The sequence below is a fragment of the Syngnathus leptorhynchus genome, chromosome 10, assembly GCF_054491065.1.
Source record: "Syngnathus leptorhynchus isolate UIUO chromosome 10, UIUO_Slep, whole genome shotgun sequence".
Taxonomy (NCBI): domain Eukaryota; kingdom Metazoa; phylum Chordata; class Actinopteri; order Syngnathiformes; family Syngnathidae; genus Syngnathus; species Syngnathus leptorhynchus.
In genome coordinates this window covers 1,886,896-1,901,753 of record NC_141204.1, presented here as the reverse complement: position 1 = coordinate 1,901,753, position 14,858 = coordinate 1,886,896, and the positions used below count along the sequence as shown (strand labels likewise).

Here is a 14,858-nt window from a genome sequence, read left to right as displayed (position 1 = left end):
ACAAAGTCAGTACACATCAATATGCAAAAAGGTATTGGAGTACGTAAAAAAAGAAGTAAATTAGATAAATAAACACATAAATAAACAAATACATAAATAAATAAATAAATAAATTAAAATAAATAAATAAATAAATAAGTAATATATATATATATAATAATAAATATATTATAAATAACCCATTGTGCTCTTACAAGGAAAAGCAAGGCAGCTTTATTTATTTCCAGCATTTCATACACAAGGTTACTCAATGAGCTTCACATGGTTACAAAACAACACTTAAGGGGAAAAACACAACATTTAAAGGTAGAAGAATAGAGGTCATTCAAAAAAAACGGAAGAATTTAAATCATTTAAATGCAAAGTAGAAAAATAAAACATTGTTTTTCGAAAATGACTAAAAGAAGTACAGCACAAGAACACCATTTGAAAGAAATTAATCATGGGTAAAGAATATGTTTTAACCTGGCTTTATAAGCATTCACCCTTGGCTAAATTCACTTCTATTGTCACCCGATTTGATTTGCACACACTATATCATCTAAATGCTGATGCACCGCGTTTGTTTACAAAAATAAGGACCTAAGTGTTTACTAACACCAATCTTCTTTTCTGTTTTGGACAAAAACAACGACCTCAATTTAGTTGAGTTGAAGAAAAGTCTGGTTCATTCAGTTATTTGTTTTAGACAACACCTTGATCTGCATAGCCATGGTAGGTAGCATATAAAGTCTGAACAGAAGAGGTCCAAGAACTGACTTTTGACTGACCCTATGACGTCATGACTATTTCATCATATTTAAAACTTTCCATGGTTACAAAATAAGTACTTTTCTCCAAGTAGAACTTGAAACACTTAAGGTTCTCATCCAAGAGGAGCCACAGTAAGTGCTAAGAAAGAGTTGTTGGTGAAGATGACTGATCCGTTTCAAAATCATGGAGCTTTGGCAGAACGTGGGAGCCAGCAATGAGGACACCAGCTGTTGGTGAACCTTCAGGCAATTGATGGCTCAAGTACACGCCAAATGTAACCTAGAAATGCCAGAAAGAGCAAGCAGCGTGATGTGAAATCAAATGTTACAATTGAGTTCTTTCAGAGCTCCACAATTTGGAAAAAAAAATACAAAATATTAGTTGGGATGAAATCGTTTGGCCATGACTCACCTTTCCATTGCGGTACGTAGAAAGAGACATCAGCGGCTCCTTTGTTTTGGTCCCCGTGTTCTGGTCAACTCCAATCATTTGGCAGCGTACACATTGACCTCTGACCTTTTGATTTATGACAAAAGAAGCACATTCAGCTTATTAAGAATCCACTTCTAACACACTCATATTCCAACGTGTCAGCTCACCCTGAATTGAAGGTTGTCGATAATCAAGTGTGACCAATCATCTTCTTCAAAGGCTTCAACCCCCGAGATGACAAAATTGGACCGGAACCGACTGATGATGTTCCGTGCGTCAAGCTCGGGATAGTCTTGCCTTTGAAAGGAGTCGTGGAAATCCCATGTTATTTTATTGCACTCTCAAAACCAAAGTTAAACATTTTAAATACGGCAGCGTGAGTTCAAACCTGCTCCTCATTACTTTCTGAATGAGCTCCACACTTGCGCGGTTGATCATGAGATACTGAGCTTCATTCACCAGGGAGAGCGACGAGGAGGTGACGGCTGGAAGGAAAATCATTTATATTCGCCATTTATTTCAGGCACTCAGCTCTGCTGGAAATCCTCAATGAATGTGGAAAGCTGGAGGAATTATAATTCTCCATAATGACTGTGTGTGTGTGTGTGTGGGGGGGTGTACACTTATGCTTCCTGTCTTCAAATTGTGATAACAATCACAGTAAACATCTGACACATTTACCCGAAGCAGACTTCTTGTTCATATGTCGAGTGAAATCAGGACTTTGTCGTATCAGGCGGCACGGCTGTCCAAGCAAGTCCGAAAGCCACGATGCAGCCTCGTCGCCACAGTCCATCGTCTCCACCCTAGGGAAAGATTGCACAGTTAAGCGCAAAGAGAAACTTTGTGCAACATTGCATCTGAGAATCACAGCCGTTTCGAAGAACAGCACTATTTTGCTAATTGTTTCATTTCCCTATAAAAATGAGGACGTGAGTTTTTGAAAGTGTCTCGGCCACATAACCACTTCATGTTTGTTGCTGCAATACTAACATTACAGATGATCTTCACTTTTAAAAACATTGCAAAGCATTTTATCCCTAACTTCTTTTCATAATAAATGCAATATTTGAACAAACAATTTTTCCCTGACCTTTGCTTTAAAATGCCATTTGGGGTCAAACATCCAGAATGTGATAAAAAGCAGAATACAATATTACAAGCACCAAATCTAAATATCAAACAAGTAGCAATTGTTTCCTGTCCAAAGCTCACCTGTCACCACAAACTTTACTCTGACAGACGGGGAAGCTTGCGTGCTTTTGAGTCCTAATTTCCAGCGCGACCGAAATGTTATTCATCCCTGCAGGACAGGAGGGAAAAATCCTTGAAGAAAGAAAAAAATGATTGACAGCAGTGCATCACATTGGCAGAGCTGATAACTGACTGACTTGGTGCCTGCAGGAGCAATTCATTTGAGGACAGATGAACTTGTGGTTGAATGAGGCATAAACGGGGCTCTCTTTTCTGATTCAAGCACACGCCATTTCCATTTACCACCATCCAGCTTCGGTCGTATAGTAAACCCCGAGGTCCAACTGGCCAGTTCTGGACCTGGAAAAGAAAAAAATCCTGTAGAAAGAAGATTGAAATGCACAAAAAGTGACACCAAGTGGATGCTCACACCTCAAATGCACCGCATGATTTGATGGGATAGATGTAGATGTTCGTCAACGTATAAGGTCCCTCGTGATTCTTTGGACGTACGGGTTCAAATCCCTTCAGTGAAACAATTTTCTTTTCCTCAGTTTTGTGTGTTACTTCCTTGATAGCGATTGTTGTTTCTTCAATTAATACGCTAGCTGATTTAAGGCCCTCTAGTCTGGCATGGTCTACCGTCGCCGGTTTGTTCACAAAGCAGTCGACGATAAAACTCAGGAATTTTTGACAGTCGTCAAACGTGGACGTGTAGCCGAAGGACACGCGAACAGATCCGGTCGGCTGGCCATCCACCATGTCCATGGTGTCTCCGCAGACGTGGCCGGCCTAAAGAAAAAAAAAAGGCTGTTTCATTCTCCGAGCATTTTGAAATGTCCATTTCCCCAAATCTTTCACCTGCAGGTTTCTCTTCATCTGCTGATTTGTGATGCCGAGAAAGCTCTGACAAGCTCCAGTGTTGCAAAAGCAACCAGTGCGCACATGAATGTTGTATAAACTTGCCATTCTGTCCACCTGGAAGAAAAACAAAAAAAAAAGTGCTGCCATACCACAATATCTTTTCCTCAGTATGAAATTCATCTTACGCACCTGAGAATATCCAATTATTTCTCCGTGTGAGTCCATCAAGTTGAAGTTTAATATCGCGCCCTGGGTGCTTGGACTGTCAAATTGTCCTTGTGTATACATTTGGGCCACCGGTCGCCCGTTGCCATGGCAAAGACTTGACAGAAGCATATAAGTGTAACGTGCTAATCCAAAGGTGTGCTTTTGTATATTTTGCATTCCCCCTGCAAGAAAGAAACGGTCATTTCTCAGTGCGTGAATGCTGTTCAATTCAAACTTACCGGTGATCCTGTATAATGCATCGAAACTGTGATTGAGGGCAATGATGTCCAGGAAGGAGACAGTACCATCTTCCAATCTTATCCAGAAAAGAGAAAAAAAAAAAAAAAGTGACCTGACAAGCTTTGCATGCATAAAATGGTGTTTTCAAAGACCGTCCATGCTTGGCAATGTTGTTCACGGCCGTACCTGTCAGAAAGGTTTGCAGCCTGCACATAATAATCTTCTCCGGAAAGGTAAGCTGCTGCTGTGCCTCCCCCAAAATAAGCCTTTTTTAGTATGCCTGCAGCATTGTTGCGGACAAGAAGGGCCCCCAGACCTGTAGGGAAGCCAAATATCTTGTAGAAGGAGATTGGAATGAAATCAGCCGGACACTCTTGGAGGTTGAGAGGAGAACAGCTGACAAGCGAGGCCGCATCCAGCAGCACCCACCACTGGCCCTGATGGTCACACGCCGGATAAAGACGTCTTGCCTGGATGCCTTTGACGTGGCTCAGGGGATACTTTGTCCCTGAGAAGTTGCTCTGGGCCGGGTAGCAGAAGAGATGTGGCGTGTGACAAAGTGTATCTTTGCCTTGAGTCTTATCTTTTGCCCTACTTTCCACTTCCTGGGGGTAAACGGGCAGGGTAACTACTCCCCGGGTTGACGTTAGGCCTCTTACGCCGACGACGGACGTATGGTTGTCGGTGAGATAGCAGAAGCGACTGCCCGGCTGGCTTTTTGTCGGCGACCTCCAGGGGAAGACCTCTGCCGCTAATTTGATAGCGGCTGTAGTGCCAGAGGTGAAAATCACCGAGTACTCTTCAGGGGTGCTGTTGAAATGCTGTAATATTCTGAAAGAAAATGATCCTTTTTTTTTAAAGAGAGAACTCATTTCATGCAAGGTGCTTTTGAAGAGGCCACATGGGCCCATTTGGAATGTGACATGATTGCAGCTCACCTGTATCTGACCCTTTCCACAGTATCATGTGTTAATCTGCTGCTGGGATTGTGGCTGTGAGGGTTTCCTATCGAGAAGATGATGTCAATTTTTCAGATGACAAATAAATCTTGCTTTTCATACCATACGTGTTCCTTGAAATATCTAGGCAGTAGTTCTTGACCAGTGATTCCGGGTACAAAGTAGTCGCAGCATGATCCAGATATACAGTGCCTGAAAAAAAAACAAGTTAACTTTCAACTGCTCAAAGCAATTCACATGAGGATACAATTATTACCTTTAATCCGCGTGAACTCCCCCTCCAGCACGTCCTCCAGGTTTTTTCCGTAACCATAACAACTCCACACTTCCCTAAAGGTGTTGAAAGAGTTAAGTCGGTGGAAGTCCATTTGAACGATAAGGAGAAGTGCCTGTGTTGGACGCAGCTCAATTTTGACAGCTGCGAGAACGGACAGACAGTTATGGATTGATTTCCACGCTCAAAGTCCAAAGAGCACGGGTTCAGGTTTACGGTCCCGTGAAGAGCACAAGGCCACAGTTTCACTTTGTCATAGTCTTGTAACTTACTTGAACAGAAGTTGTTTATGTTAAAGTTCCTGGTGTGGAGAGGGGAGGAGTCAATGGGCGGCCACCTCAGGGGGACGAGGCATCCACTAAGTCCCCTCCCACTGTTGACAAATACATTTCAAGGGGCATCCAAACGTCCTTTGAAGGACATCTACCTGGTGTATATGCATCAACCAGCAAGGATTATTTTTACAACAGATTAATCACTGTATCGGGTAAAAAAAAATAATAATAATATATAATATATAAATATATAAAAATAATATATCATATTAATATTCCAAGCAGTATCTATATAAATTATTATCCATAATTTCTATATAATTTCAGTATCTATATAAATTATTATTGATCAATCAACATTGAATACTATTGATATTTAAATCTAACTGGAACTAGTTACTGTAACAAGTTTTAAATAACCCCTCGAGAGTAATCCCATTACATCTAATCCCAGACTCAATAGAACCATCAGCACAGGAGGGGGGCGATTGGGCAGAAGTGACATGGAATTGAAAGGTCTTATCTCAAATAATAGTGATATAAATCTTTGTAAAATGACAGAATGAACTTTTATTGACTTTCCCGGCTTTAACGTATGACCTTCTCATTTCTCTTTCTCGCTCAACTCCAAGCTACCCACATATGGCTTTTTCTTCTCATGACTAAATGAAACATTTTTTTTATTCACAGAAGAACTACTGGGGAGTTGTATTGAACTGCTGAGCGGTGCTCAGATGTGGGAAAGACAGCCATGAGGCTCACAGCAGCCATCATTGTTTCTGTGCAACACAGTGAATAATAATTAAATATGCCACTTATGCTTCACTGATTCACTTCCCTGGCAATTTTCAAGCTGAACTGAATACATTTTTTGCTGCAGAAGGGCTGTATTGTATCTAGTATGGCCTAATTTCCAGGGCAAAAGGGCTTGGTGTGGGGGAGGGCAACCAGAGAGGGGAGGGGGGGCACCCCACGAGGACATTGTGCTTAACATCGCTAAATACCTCCAACGCCACATTGTCCTGTTTAGCCCTCAATTAGTTGGGCTCCAAGCACAACGAACCCATTTCAGAAGATTTTTTATTTTATTTTTAACCTTGAATATTTATTCAACTACATCTTTCCATATATGTGCTTTGTAATAAATTGATTTTTTTTTTTTTTTTTCTGGCGGCATCCAGTGCTATATGTGGATTGGACAGTCGCCAGCAGAAGCGACTCTTTGCCCTGCCCTTAGGCCCCTTCAGCCTGTGGATCTTCTTGGTGTGGAGGAACGCCTCTTTGGTAGCAGGGACGGGCGGACGGGGAGAATTAAGCAAGAGATGTGGGTTCTCTTGGCCTGTGTAGGGGCTTATCTTGGGCTAAGCTGAAGGACTAATAGCAAAGCCAGCCTCCGCTCCAGCCAGTCTAAGGGCACAGAGAGCCATCTGTCCATTCTGTGGAGAACTGACAACAAAGGAAGTAAACATTGAACACGGACAACAAACTCAGAGGTTATTCCATTAGGAGCTATCAAGGAGAAGAGCGAATGGTTTGGATATAAGGTTAGTAGACTTTTCCACATTTTTCATCTTGCATTAGGCCTTCATCTGGAGATACAATTCCAAGATGAACTGGATTTGACTTGATGATTCCATGCAAGATAATATACAGTGGTCTACTTTTGCCCAACTATGAGGACATCACCAAGCATTGTTTTATGTGCTCCTTGCAAAAGCACTTGATTTGATTCTTTTATGCCATGCAAAGTAGAATTCCGTCCTCATTGCTATCTTCAAAAACCAAGAAGTCATCCTTGTTGTATTTTTTTACCTGCCTGAATAATTCTTCGTTGATTATGTTGTATACACCGTGGCCGCCATTGTGCACCAATGTTTTGTTGGGAAGTCTTGAGTAGGCGCTGACATACTAGAGGTGACAGAAATGGGTCAAAAGGGTCTTAGCGTTAACAAAACAAATCCTGGCCTATGGGATTAGGAAGAGATGTTGCTGTTTATTTGATGTTGCCACAATCATTTTAGAAACATAAAATGAAAAGCCTAATTGTTTGCAGCAAAACAACCTCCAAAGTATGAATTGGATCCGGTCAGAACGAACACACGAACATGGCGGACTGTGGAAAAAAACAACTCATTATCAAATCATCATATTTAATTCAGTTGACTGCACCAACATAACGGTAAAGTCCAATTTTTGTGGCTTTCCTTTTAGGTTTGGAATGGCAGCAAGGAGTTTGCAATTATGTAAGTACCTGAACACAAATTTGCGGGCGGCTCAATGCAAATGTTATTTGTGTACACCAAATCCTGCAGTTGGAACAGATGAATCTGGATTAACGAGTAACAGCTCATAGGCACGCAACGATAGCATCAAGCTACGCTATCGTCCCTGTTTTACCTCGATAGAATTGCCGGCAGGAAAGATCTGCAGACTTTGAGAACAAATCAATAAATCAAACTTAGTGGCGTCATAATATACGGTTATCAAATGTGCTTTTAAAATATAGCATTCTGATCTCTGCGTACTGTTAGCAAGAAGCTTCGAAGGCCTCCAAACATTCTTCATTTGTTCTGCATTGCCAACAAAGATTTGATTCACACTGTCTTCTGAGCTCAAATTGTGTGTCAGTACATTGGAGACCATCACACTCATATCACTTGATTTTCGGCTGGCCACAGCGGCGTCCTTTGTGTCTTATCATATCCAAAGGGAGTCACACATCTTGCATTAAGGCGGAACCAAAGACTTGGTCCCATGTGAAGATTGCACCTCGTGACCGTCCCACACTCGACAACTCCAGAAAAAACCTAATTCTCCCAGTCCCTTGATAAAGTTCTGAATCAAGTTGATGTCTCCTGGAGATTGATTCTTTGACAATGTGATGAAATCACAGTGGCAAAATGAAAACGAGCTAGAGAGGCCACAACTGTCAGTGTTTTCATCGAAACTCCTTGATGTCTCGTCTAACCTCTTTTCATTCATTTGCAGAGTATTTACATATAAGGGCATGACTGAGAGGGAAGAAATGGCCTCAGATGGGAGCCTGAATGTTACACTCACACTGAGGCTATTGATGCATGGAAAGGTAATTGACCAATGTGGAATAGCCACTGTCGTCCATGCTCATTACTGTTGTTATTTAAGGTTTCTTTTCATTACAGGAAGTTGGCAGTATAATTGGAAAGGCAGGTTCATTTTCAAAATCAAACATCATTCATTATGTCACTGCCATGTATAAGATAAATGGAATCAGTCAATAGCCTTTATTTCCTTCCAGAAAGGGGAAACGGTGAAGAAAATGAGAGAGGAGGTAAGAAATAAAGAATGGGCTAACTTGCCATATTCCAACACGCAGGGTCTGCCTGGAGCAGCATAGAAATTAGATTGGATATTTATTCTTCTTCCCTCAGAGCGGAGCTCGCATCAACATATCAGAGGGATCGTCTCCTGAGAGGATAGTAACCATCACAGGCCCCACAGATGGAATTTTCCGAGCTTTCTCCATGATTGCGCAAAAGTTTGAGGAGGTCAGTACGGTTGACGTGTCTGGATTTGCCATTTGGTGCTAATATCCACCATACATTGTCCATCTTCTCCTCAGGATATAACGGCGGCAATGACAAACAGCAACGTGAGCAGCAATCCGCCTGTGACGCTTCGTTTGGTTTTCCCAGGGAGCCAGTGCGGCTCACTGATTGGAAAAGGAGGATCTAAGATCAAAGAGATCCGAGAGGTAGGAACTTCAAAAGTTTTCCATCCCCGAGTTATTGGTCTGCATGAGAATGAGAGGAGACGGTGATCATGGTTTTCCTTTCCATACATTGTTCTGCAACTGCATATGAGAATCTGATATCACTAAGCTTGCACAGAGGCCATTGGAAGTGAAGATGATTGATATTCACCTCTTTAAATATTGCTGAGCACGTTCCTATTTGGCGCCCAGCTGCTCTTTGCATGTCCGGAGCTTAGCTGCAGGTGCTTGAGACTTGCATTTCAATTTAGGGTGATGGAGTCCTCTCTATTTCTGGCAATAAATGACCATTTTTCTGCTGATATCAAGACCACAGGGGCCCAGGTTCAGGTGGCCGGAGACATGCTGCCCGATTCTACCGAGAGGGCCGTCACCATCTCGGGCACTCCGGAGGCCATCACTCAGTGTGTCCGACACATCTGCTCCATCATGCTGGAGGTATGTTCTGTCAAACAGGTCTTTGTGATCTTTCTTTAGACACACAACATTTGTTGATTCGTTCAATGGCTTTGCATTGAGCAATAGAACCATACATCGTATTTAACGATATCATATTTTTCCTTATATTACATAAGCTTTTTTTTTTGTACGTGTCGATTGGCCCAATTCTTTGCTGGAGTTTTAACAAAGACATTTTCCCCAAAGTGATAACTTCAGTAAGAGCACGGAATGAATTAGCTACTTAATTAACATGAATTCAACTCATCTTAGCATTCATGAAGCTGCTATCAATTAGATGGGTTATTATCACATGAATGTCGATCACAATAGCTGTTTCACCATGGTACGGAATAATTGGTATTTTCTGAATGAAGGTGTTGAGGTCATTCATTTATTTCTCTTGGCAAGGGCACGATTACCCTTCATGTAAATGAACAATTGATTTCATCGTGGCACGCAAGGTCCATGTAACCTTCTCAACCGATTAGAAGATTCAGTAAGGGATATAGATGATGTAATATGCATCAGTCTTTCTAGGAGTTCTGTATGTAAAATGGTATGTTGTTTTTTTTTTTATACCTTTGTCTCTAGTCTCCTCCAAAAGGAGCAACTATTCCCTACCGCCCAAAGGCCATATCTGCAGGAGCCCATGCAGTATTAGCACAACAGCACTCTGCACAAGTAAGTTGGCGGAAAGAAAGGAGAAAAAAAAAAAAGAAACATTGAAAATGCTGCAGATGAATTCATTCATGAGATAATTGATGGTAATTCATTCGGCAATTAAGCCTAATTTTGGGTGCAGGAGGGCTGCCGTGGAAGCGCAAATTTGGTCAATAGATGAATGAACTTGGAACAGATTGATAACAACAAATGGCCTTTTAAGTTATGATATTGATCACATCCAAAGTATTTTGCCCAGTGGAAGGGCATCACAAATGTGCGCATTCCCATGAAATTGTCAATGTAGCCAAAGTGTGACAGGTACAAACAATTTCCATTGTTACTTCAATGCGTATGGTGTTTTCCATTAAGTGGCTTCCTACTGTCCTACATTTGGCACAGACATCTCTTATTGAATTTCTGCCATTGTCAGAACATCAGTTGACTTCCAAATGAAATTCCATCAAAACCAATTACAGCTATTGATTATAGTCAAAAGTGAGGGAAAGGATATTCAATCAAATATATTTGATGTATTTAATTTATTTCATTTAGTTTATTTAGGTTATTTGTATTTCTTATTCTATCTATTTATTGAATGAAATGTATTTTTCATGCTCTATCGGTTGACATTTTCTCTCCTATGCCATGCAGGCATTCGCACTTCCAGGACAATACGCTTTTGCTCATCAAGATGTAAGTGTGTTTCTGGAAATGACCGACTCCTTCCTTTTTCTCCAACTCTGCCCACTCCCACCAGTCCCCACATCCTCTTTCTTAACCCGTCTGTCCGTTTCAGCATCAATGAAACTCTGATTTGTCAACATTCCTAACACTAACACAAATTAGCAGCATGCTCTGATTGAGATCAAAGTTTAAAATGAGTCCGTCCGTCCCTTCGTGAGCAAAGTTGTAGTTTTGTCGCCCGGGATGTGAGTGTATTTTGGTGAGAATTCCGCATGCTTTCTGAAGGAAACCAATCTTCTCACTGACACCGTCCGTCTGTGATGTTTGTGAACTTCAGATGATCTCTGTATTGTAGCTGTCAACTCCTCTGAAATAATCCAGTTTGATTGGTTAGCTCTAACTTCCTTCCTACCCTGCAGTTGACCAAGCTTCACCAGTTGGCTATGCAGCATATTTCCCTCCCTTCCCTTGGGCAGAGCAACCCTACCTTCCCTGGTACGTACCCACGGCTCCGGGGAAGACCATCGATCCCCTCTGTCGTCACTCCTCTTCCAATCACAACATTAAACCATATCAGGGATGTCTCCGTTCCCCTCAAAGGTCTTTTCATTTTTTTGTGACCACATCTCACAAAATGTGAAACTTGTGTGGATAGTATGTAGACAAAATTATTGGGAAAAAAAAAATCTATGTACCTCTTTTTTGATTTATGGAAAGGTCAGAGGTCATCAATATTGGTAGAGTGGTTGTGCTGATTTTTTTGGAGGGAATTTAGATCAGTGTCCTCAAATTCTTCCAAACCACAATTCTTCTTTCCTCATTTGTGCACTCGTAGTGGAACAGTAAGTGTAATTCCCTAAACTGTTCCCCAAAATGCGGCTTTATAGGCTCTGCTCACAACCACAAAAAAAAAATTAAAGAATAAAAATAAATGGGGCATATCTTTTGTCCATAAAGTTTAAACAAGCTATAGAAGATAGAAATAACAGAATTTCTGCTATTGAACCATTTCTGAACATTTCCCAATCCTCTGAAAATGCAAATGCATTTGCCCAATGTTCCCAAATGAAACAAATCCCAATCTCTTGAACCCCCTCCCCTTCTACCCAGCATCATCTCCCTTGAAAATCTAACAATAACTTGTCTCAGACTATCCCTGAAATCTTTCATGCAGTCTGTCACAACTAACTAAACCTGCACCACATACACAGGACTGATATAAACAAACTTAACCGATTACAACCATAGTACCTCGAAATCTTCTTCTCGTTCCTCCCACGTTATCAAATGTATGAACTCCAAAACGTAGGTCAATTTATGGAAGCCATTAGTGCCATGCGGTTGTTAGCGTTCTGTGTTCTACTTTCCAGGATTGGATGCATCTGCCCCCACAAGTTCACAGGAGCTGGCCATACCTAATGATGTAAGTTTCTCATTGTTTGTCTTGTGGCACTTCTAAAATGCCTATCTTCATCCATATTCCCTAAAAGATGTAATCTGCTCCCACAATTTGCAGTAACCACCGAGAACCTCTTAAGGATTCACTGCGCTGTTTATTTTTTGTTTGTGTGCTTGCTCCCCTGTGATCTTATTTCTTCCAAGGGTAAAAAAAAAACAAAAAAACAAGCATGAGCTCATTTGCTCTTTCCATTCTTTCACTCGTCTGCTCTTCTAGTTCATTGGCTGCATAATTGGAAGACAAGGCAGCAAGATCAATGAAATTCGCCAGGTCTCGGGAGCTCACATCAAAATTGCCAGTGCCACTGATGGCTCAGCTATGCGCCAAGTCACAATCACAGGCTCACCGGCAAGCATTAGCGTGGCCCAGTACCTCATCAGCGCCAGGTAAGACACCAGCAACAGGGCAGAATAATTCTGGTCAAGGTTGGATTGAATTTTTTGCACTTCCAGCCTCATAAAAACCCGATTGTCTCCTCTTTTTTAACACACTCTGATTCTGTTTTCTCTGTCTTCTGTGTTGTCTTACTCACTTTCTATCCCTTCACCTCCCTTTGTCTTTTCTTAACCTCACACGTCTGGACATCCCGGCGTGCAGCTTAGAGATGGCTAAATACACCATGCAGGCTGCTTCCGCTGCGACCTCAGTTGACCTCAACATGAGCTACGCTCAGTCCGCTTCCAACGCCTCCAACGCTGCCGCTACCTCTCTGGCCGTTCTGACGGCCGCCGGCCCGGCCTCCGGCAACATTAATGTCCACTCTCCCTCCACCTTGCAGGCCCTTCAAAATTCCCACTATGCTGTCCCTATTTCCAGCCTGCTTGGCATGAAAACACTTCCCGTTCTGGCTGTTCACCCAGCAGCCGCTAGCGGCCTAACACAAGGTTTAGCTCCTTACACTGCAAAAATCGCCAATTCCAACGTCAAAAAGTCCGAGCGGCAGAAGTTTGCTCCGTATTGATTGGGATTTTGGTGGCTATGTCTCTCCAATTGTAAACGTGTCCATCACAAGCTGGCACAAGTATGCACTGTTTGTAGCGCTAGCTTTCCATTCATCAGGAGAGCATATTTATCATAGGTGGCAGAGGTGCGTGTTCATTCATGATCAATTATATATGCAATGTGCAAACTCAGGCTTGCTTTGAACCCAGGAAAAAGCGTACTTATCTTATGACTGTGTGTCACAGAGCTTTATATTAAGACTTACTCCGGGAGATTTGTTTCTTAATATGCAATGTTTACTTTCTGTGTATCTTCTTAGCGCTCTTTTTGATAGCCATTGAATTTGTGTAAGTCAATGCTTTGTTATGTACAATAGAGGTGGTTGTTTTTCGTAGAATTAACAAGGATTGTTTCATTTGTCTGTCATACGTTCCTTCACTTTAGGCTCTCATCAGGGCTAACAGGCTTGGGTGTTCTGTAGTAGCGTGGCACTGTTGCAGTTCTGATGGGATTATTCTAAAGCCACACTGGATTCTAGTGGATTTCACTCTGCACAGTAATCCTGTAGAGCAGGACCGGTCCAAACAACTCATGTATTGTTTCGGCTCGTTTTTTTTTTTCTTTCCCAACCGATTAATCGTGTATGACTGACTGTTATTATGATTTTCCATGTTTTCTTGGTGATGGTCCTGGCAAAGCAGTTTTGTAATGCTTGATGTTTATGATATGGATTTGGAATAAATGAAAATGACTTTTTATGAAGAAAAGTGTCTGCTTTTGCATTTTTTAACATTATATATAGTTAATTTTGCAATAAAATGAAGATATATATGCATATGCCTGTATGCATATCTGATTAAAAGTATATATCCCATGTCATAATCCCATTTGAAATCTTTTCATTCATTTTGTGTTGTACTGGACAAGACACTGACAAAGTGCTATTTTGGATGGAGCCAGTTAATACTAAACATATTTGCAAATCCAGGGAGAGGGAGCAGAATATAATCCTTGTTAATATTCAGCAGGGTACAGAAAAAAATCTTGAAAATAGAGAATTTTTTCAATCTCTAGTTTACATTCAAGTGTAAGCATTGCAGCAGTGTATTATGAACAGGCTGCTAGGGTCGTGCAGTGTCATGTCATGTTACTTTTTGTTCCACCCTTGAATTGACCCTTCCGACTGGGGAAGCATTTTGTTGATGAAAATGTTGAAGTGCATATGATCGATAATTGAATGACAATGAAGATTGACATTCAACCTCAGGCAAAACGGTAACAGCAGAGAGAGAGCACTTATGCGTGTATGCTAATGGATGTTCAAAGTTTTGGGGTCACCTCTAAAGCCAAGATAATGAATTCTTTTATAAACCAAAGCAAACGGAGTGGTCTTCATGCCGGAAATGAAATCAATACTAGGCTTACAAAAAGCAACTAGTAAAAAAAACCTATCAAAATGGACAAAAGTGGTCCCAATGTTTGCACAGTGGAGGGAACGGGGCCAAGAAGATTTTGCCTGATGATATTGAATTCAAATCTTTGTGTACTGTACATATATCATCACTATATCATTATGCATCTATAGACTGTATTTGGGAGTCATGATGCAGAATGGCTAATGAGTTGGTGACTGTTGCATTCAATTCATGTTATAATTTCAAACTGTAAATATGTAACTTTAAAAATAAAAATTGTAGTTTCAATGTAGATTCCACAATTT

At 41.2% G+C, this 14,858-nt stretch overlaps 2 protein-coding genes across 2 annotated transcripts; one reads left to right on the top strand and one right to left on the bottom strand.

Annotated features, from left to right (window-relative positions):
- Window positions 1-182: 182 nt before the first annotated feature.
- On the bottom strand, window positions 183-5,189 carry mocos (molybdenum cofactor sulfurase). Its single transcript, XM_085922902.1, has 15 exons — window positions 4,906-5,189; window positions 4,752-4,841; window positions 4,629-4,695; window positions 3,877-4,521; window positions 3,690-3,766; window positions 3,433-3,632; window positions 3,241-3,357; window positions 2,812-3,171; window positions 2,577-2,739; window positions 2,401-2,488; window positions 1,867-1,991; window positions 1,574-1,670; window positions 1,353-1,482; window positions 1,165-1,269; window positions 183-1,032 (listed from the first exon to the last, which is right to left on the bottom strand). The coding sequence occupies exons 1-15, from the start codon at window positions 5,015-5,017 to the stop codon at window positions 892-894; spliced, it is 2,517 nt and encodes an 838-aa protein (XP_085779028.1). The 5' UTR covers window positions 5,018-5,189; the 3' UTR covers window positions 183-891.
- Window positions 5,190-6,631: 1,442 nt separating this feature from the next.
- Window positions 6,632-13,157, top strand: LOC147049839 (poly(rC)-binding protein 3). Its single transcript, XM_085921886.1, has 14 exons — window positions 6,632-6,742; window positions 7,410-7,441; window positions 8,187-8,283; window positions 8,360-8,383; window positions 8,476-8,508; window positions 8,609-8,725; window positions 8,800-8,931; window positions 9,259-9,387; window positions 9,982-10,071; window positions 10,705-10,746; window positions 11,157-11,232; window positions 12,108-12,160; window positions 12,413-12,582; window positions 12,794-13,157. The coding sequence occupies exons 3-14, from the start codon at window positions 8,206-8,208 to the stop codon at window positions 13,155-13,157; spliced, it is 1,308 nt and encodes a 435-aa protein (XP_085778012.1). The 5' UTR covers window positions 6,632-6,742; window positions 7,410-7,441; window positions 8,187-8,205.
- The last annotated feature ends 1,701 nt before the right edge of the window (window positions 13,158-14,858 follow it).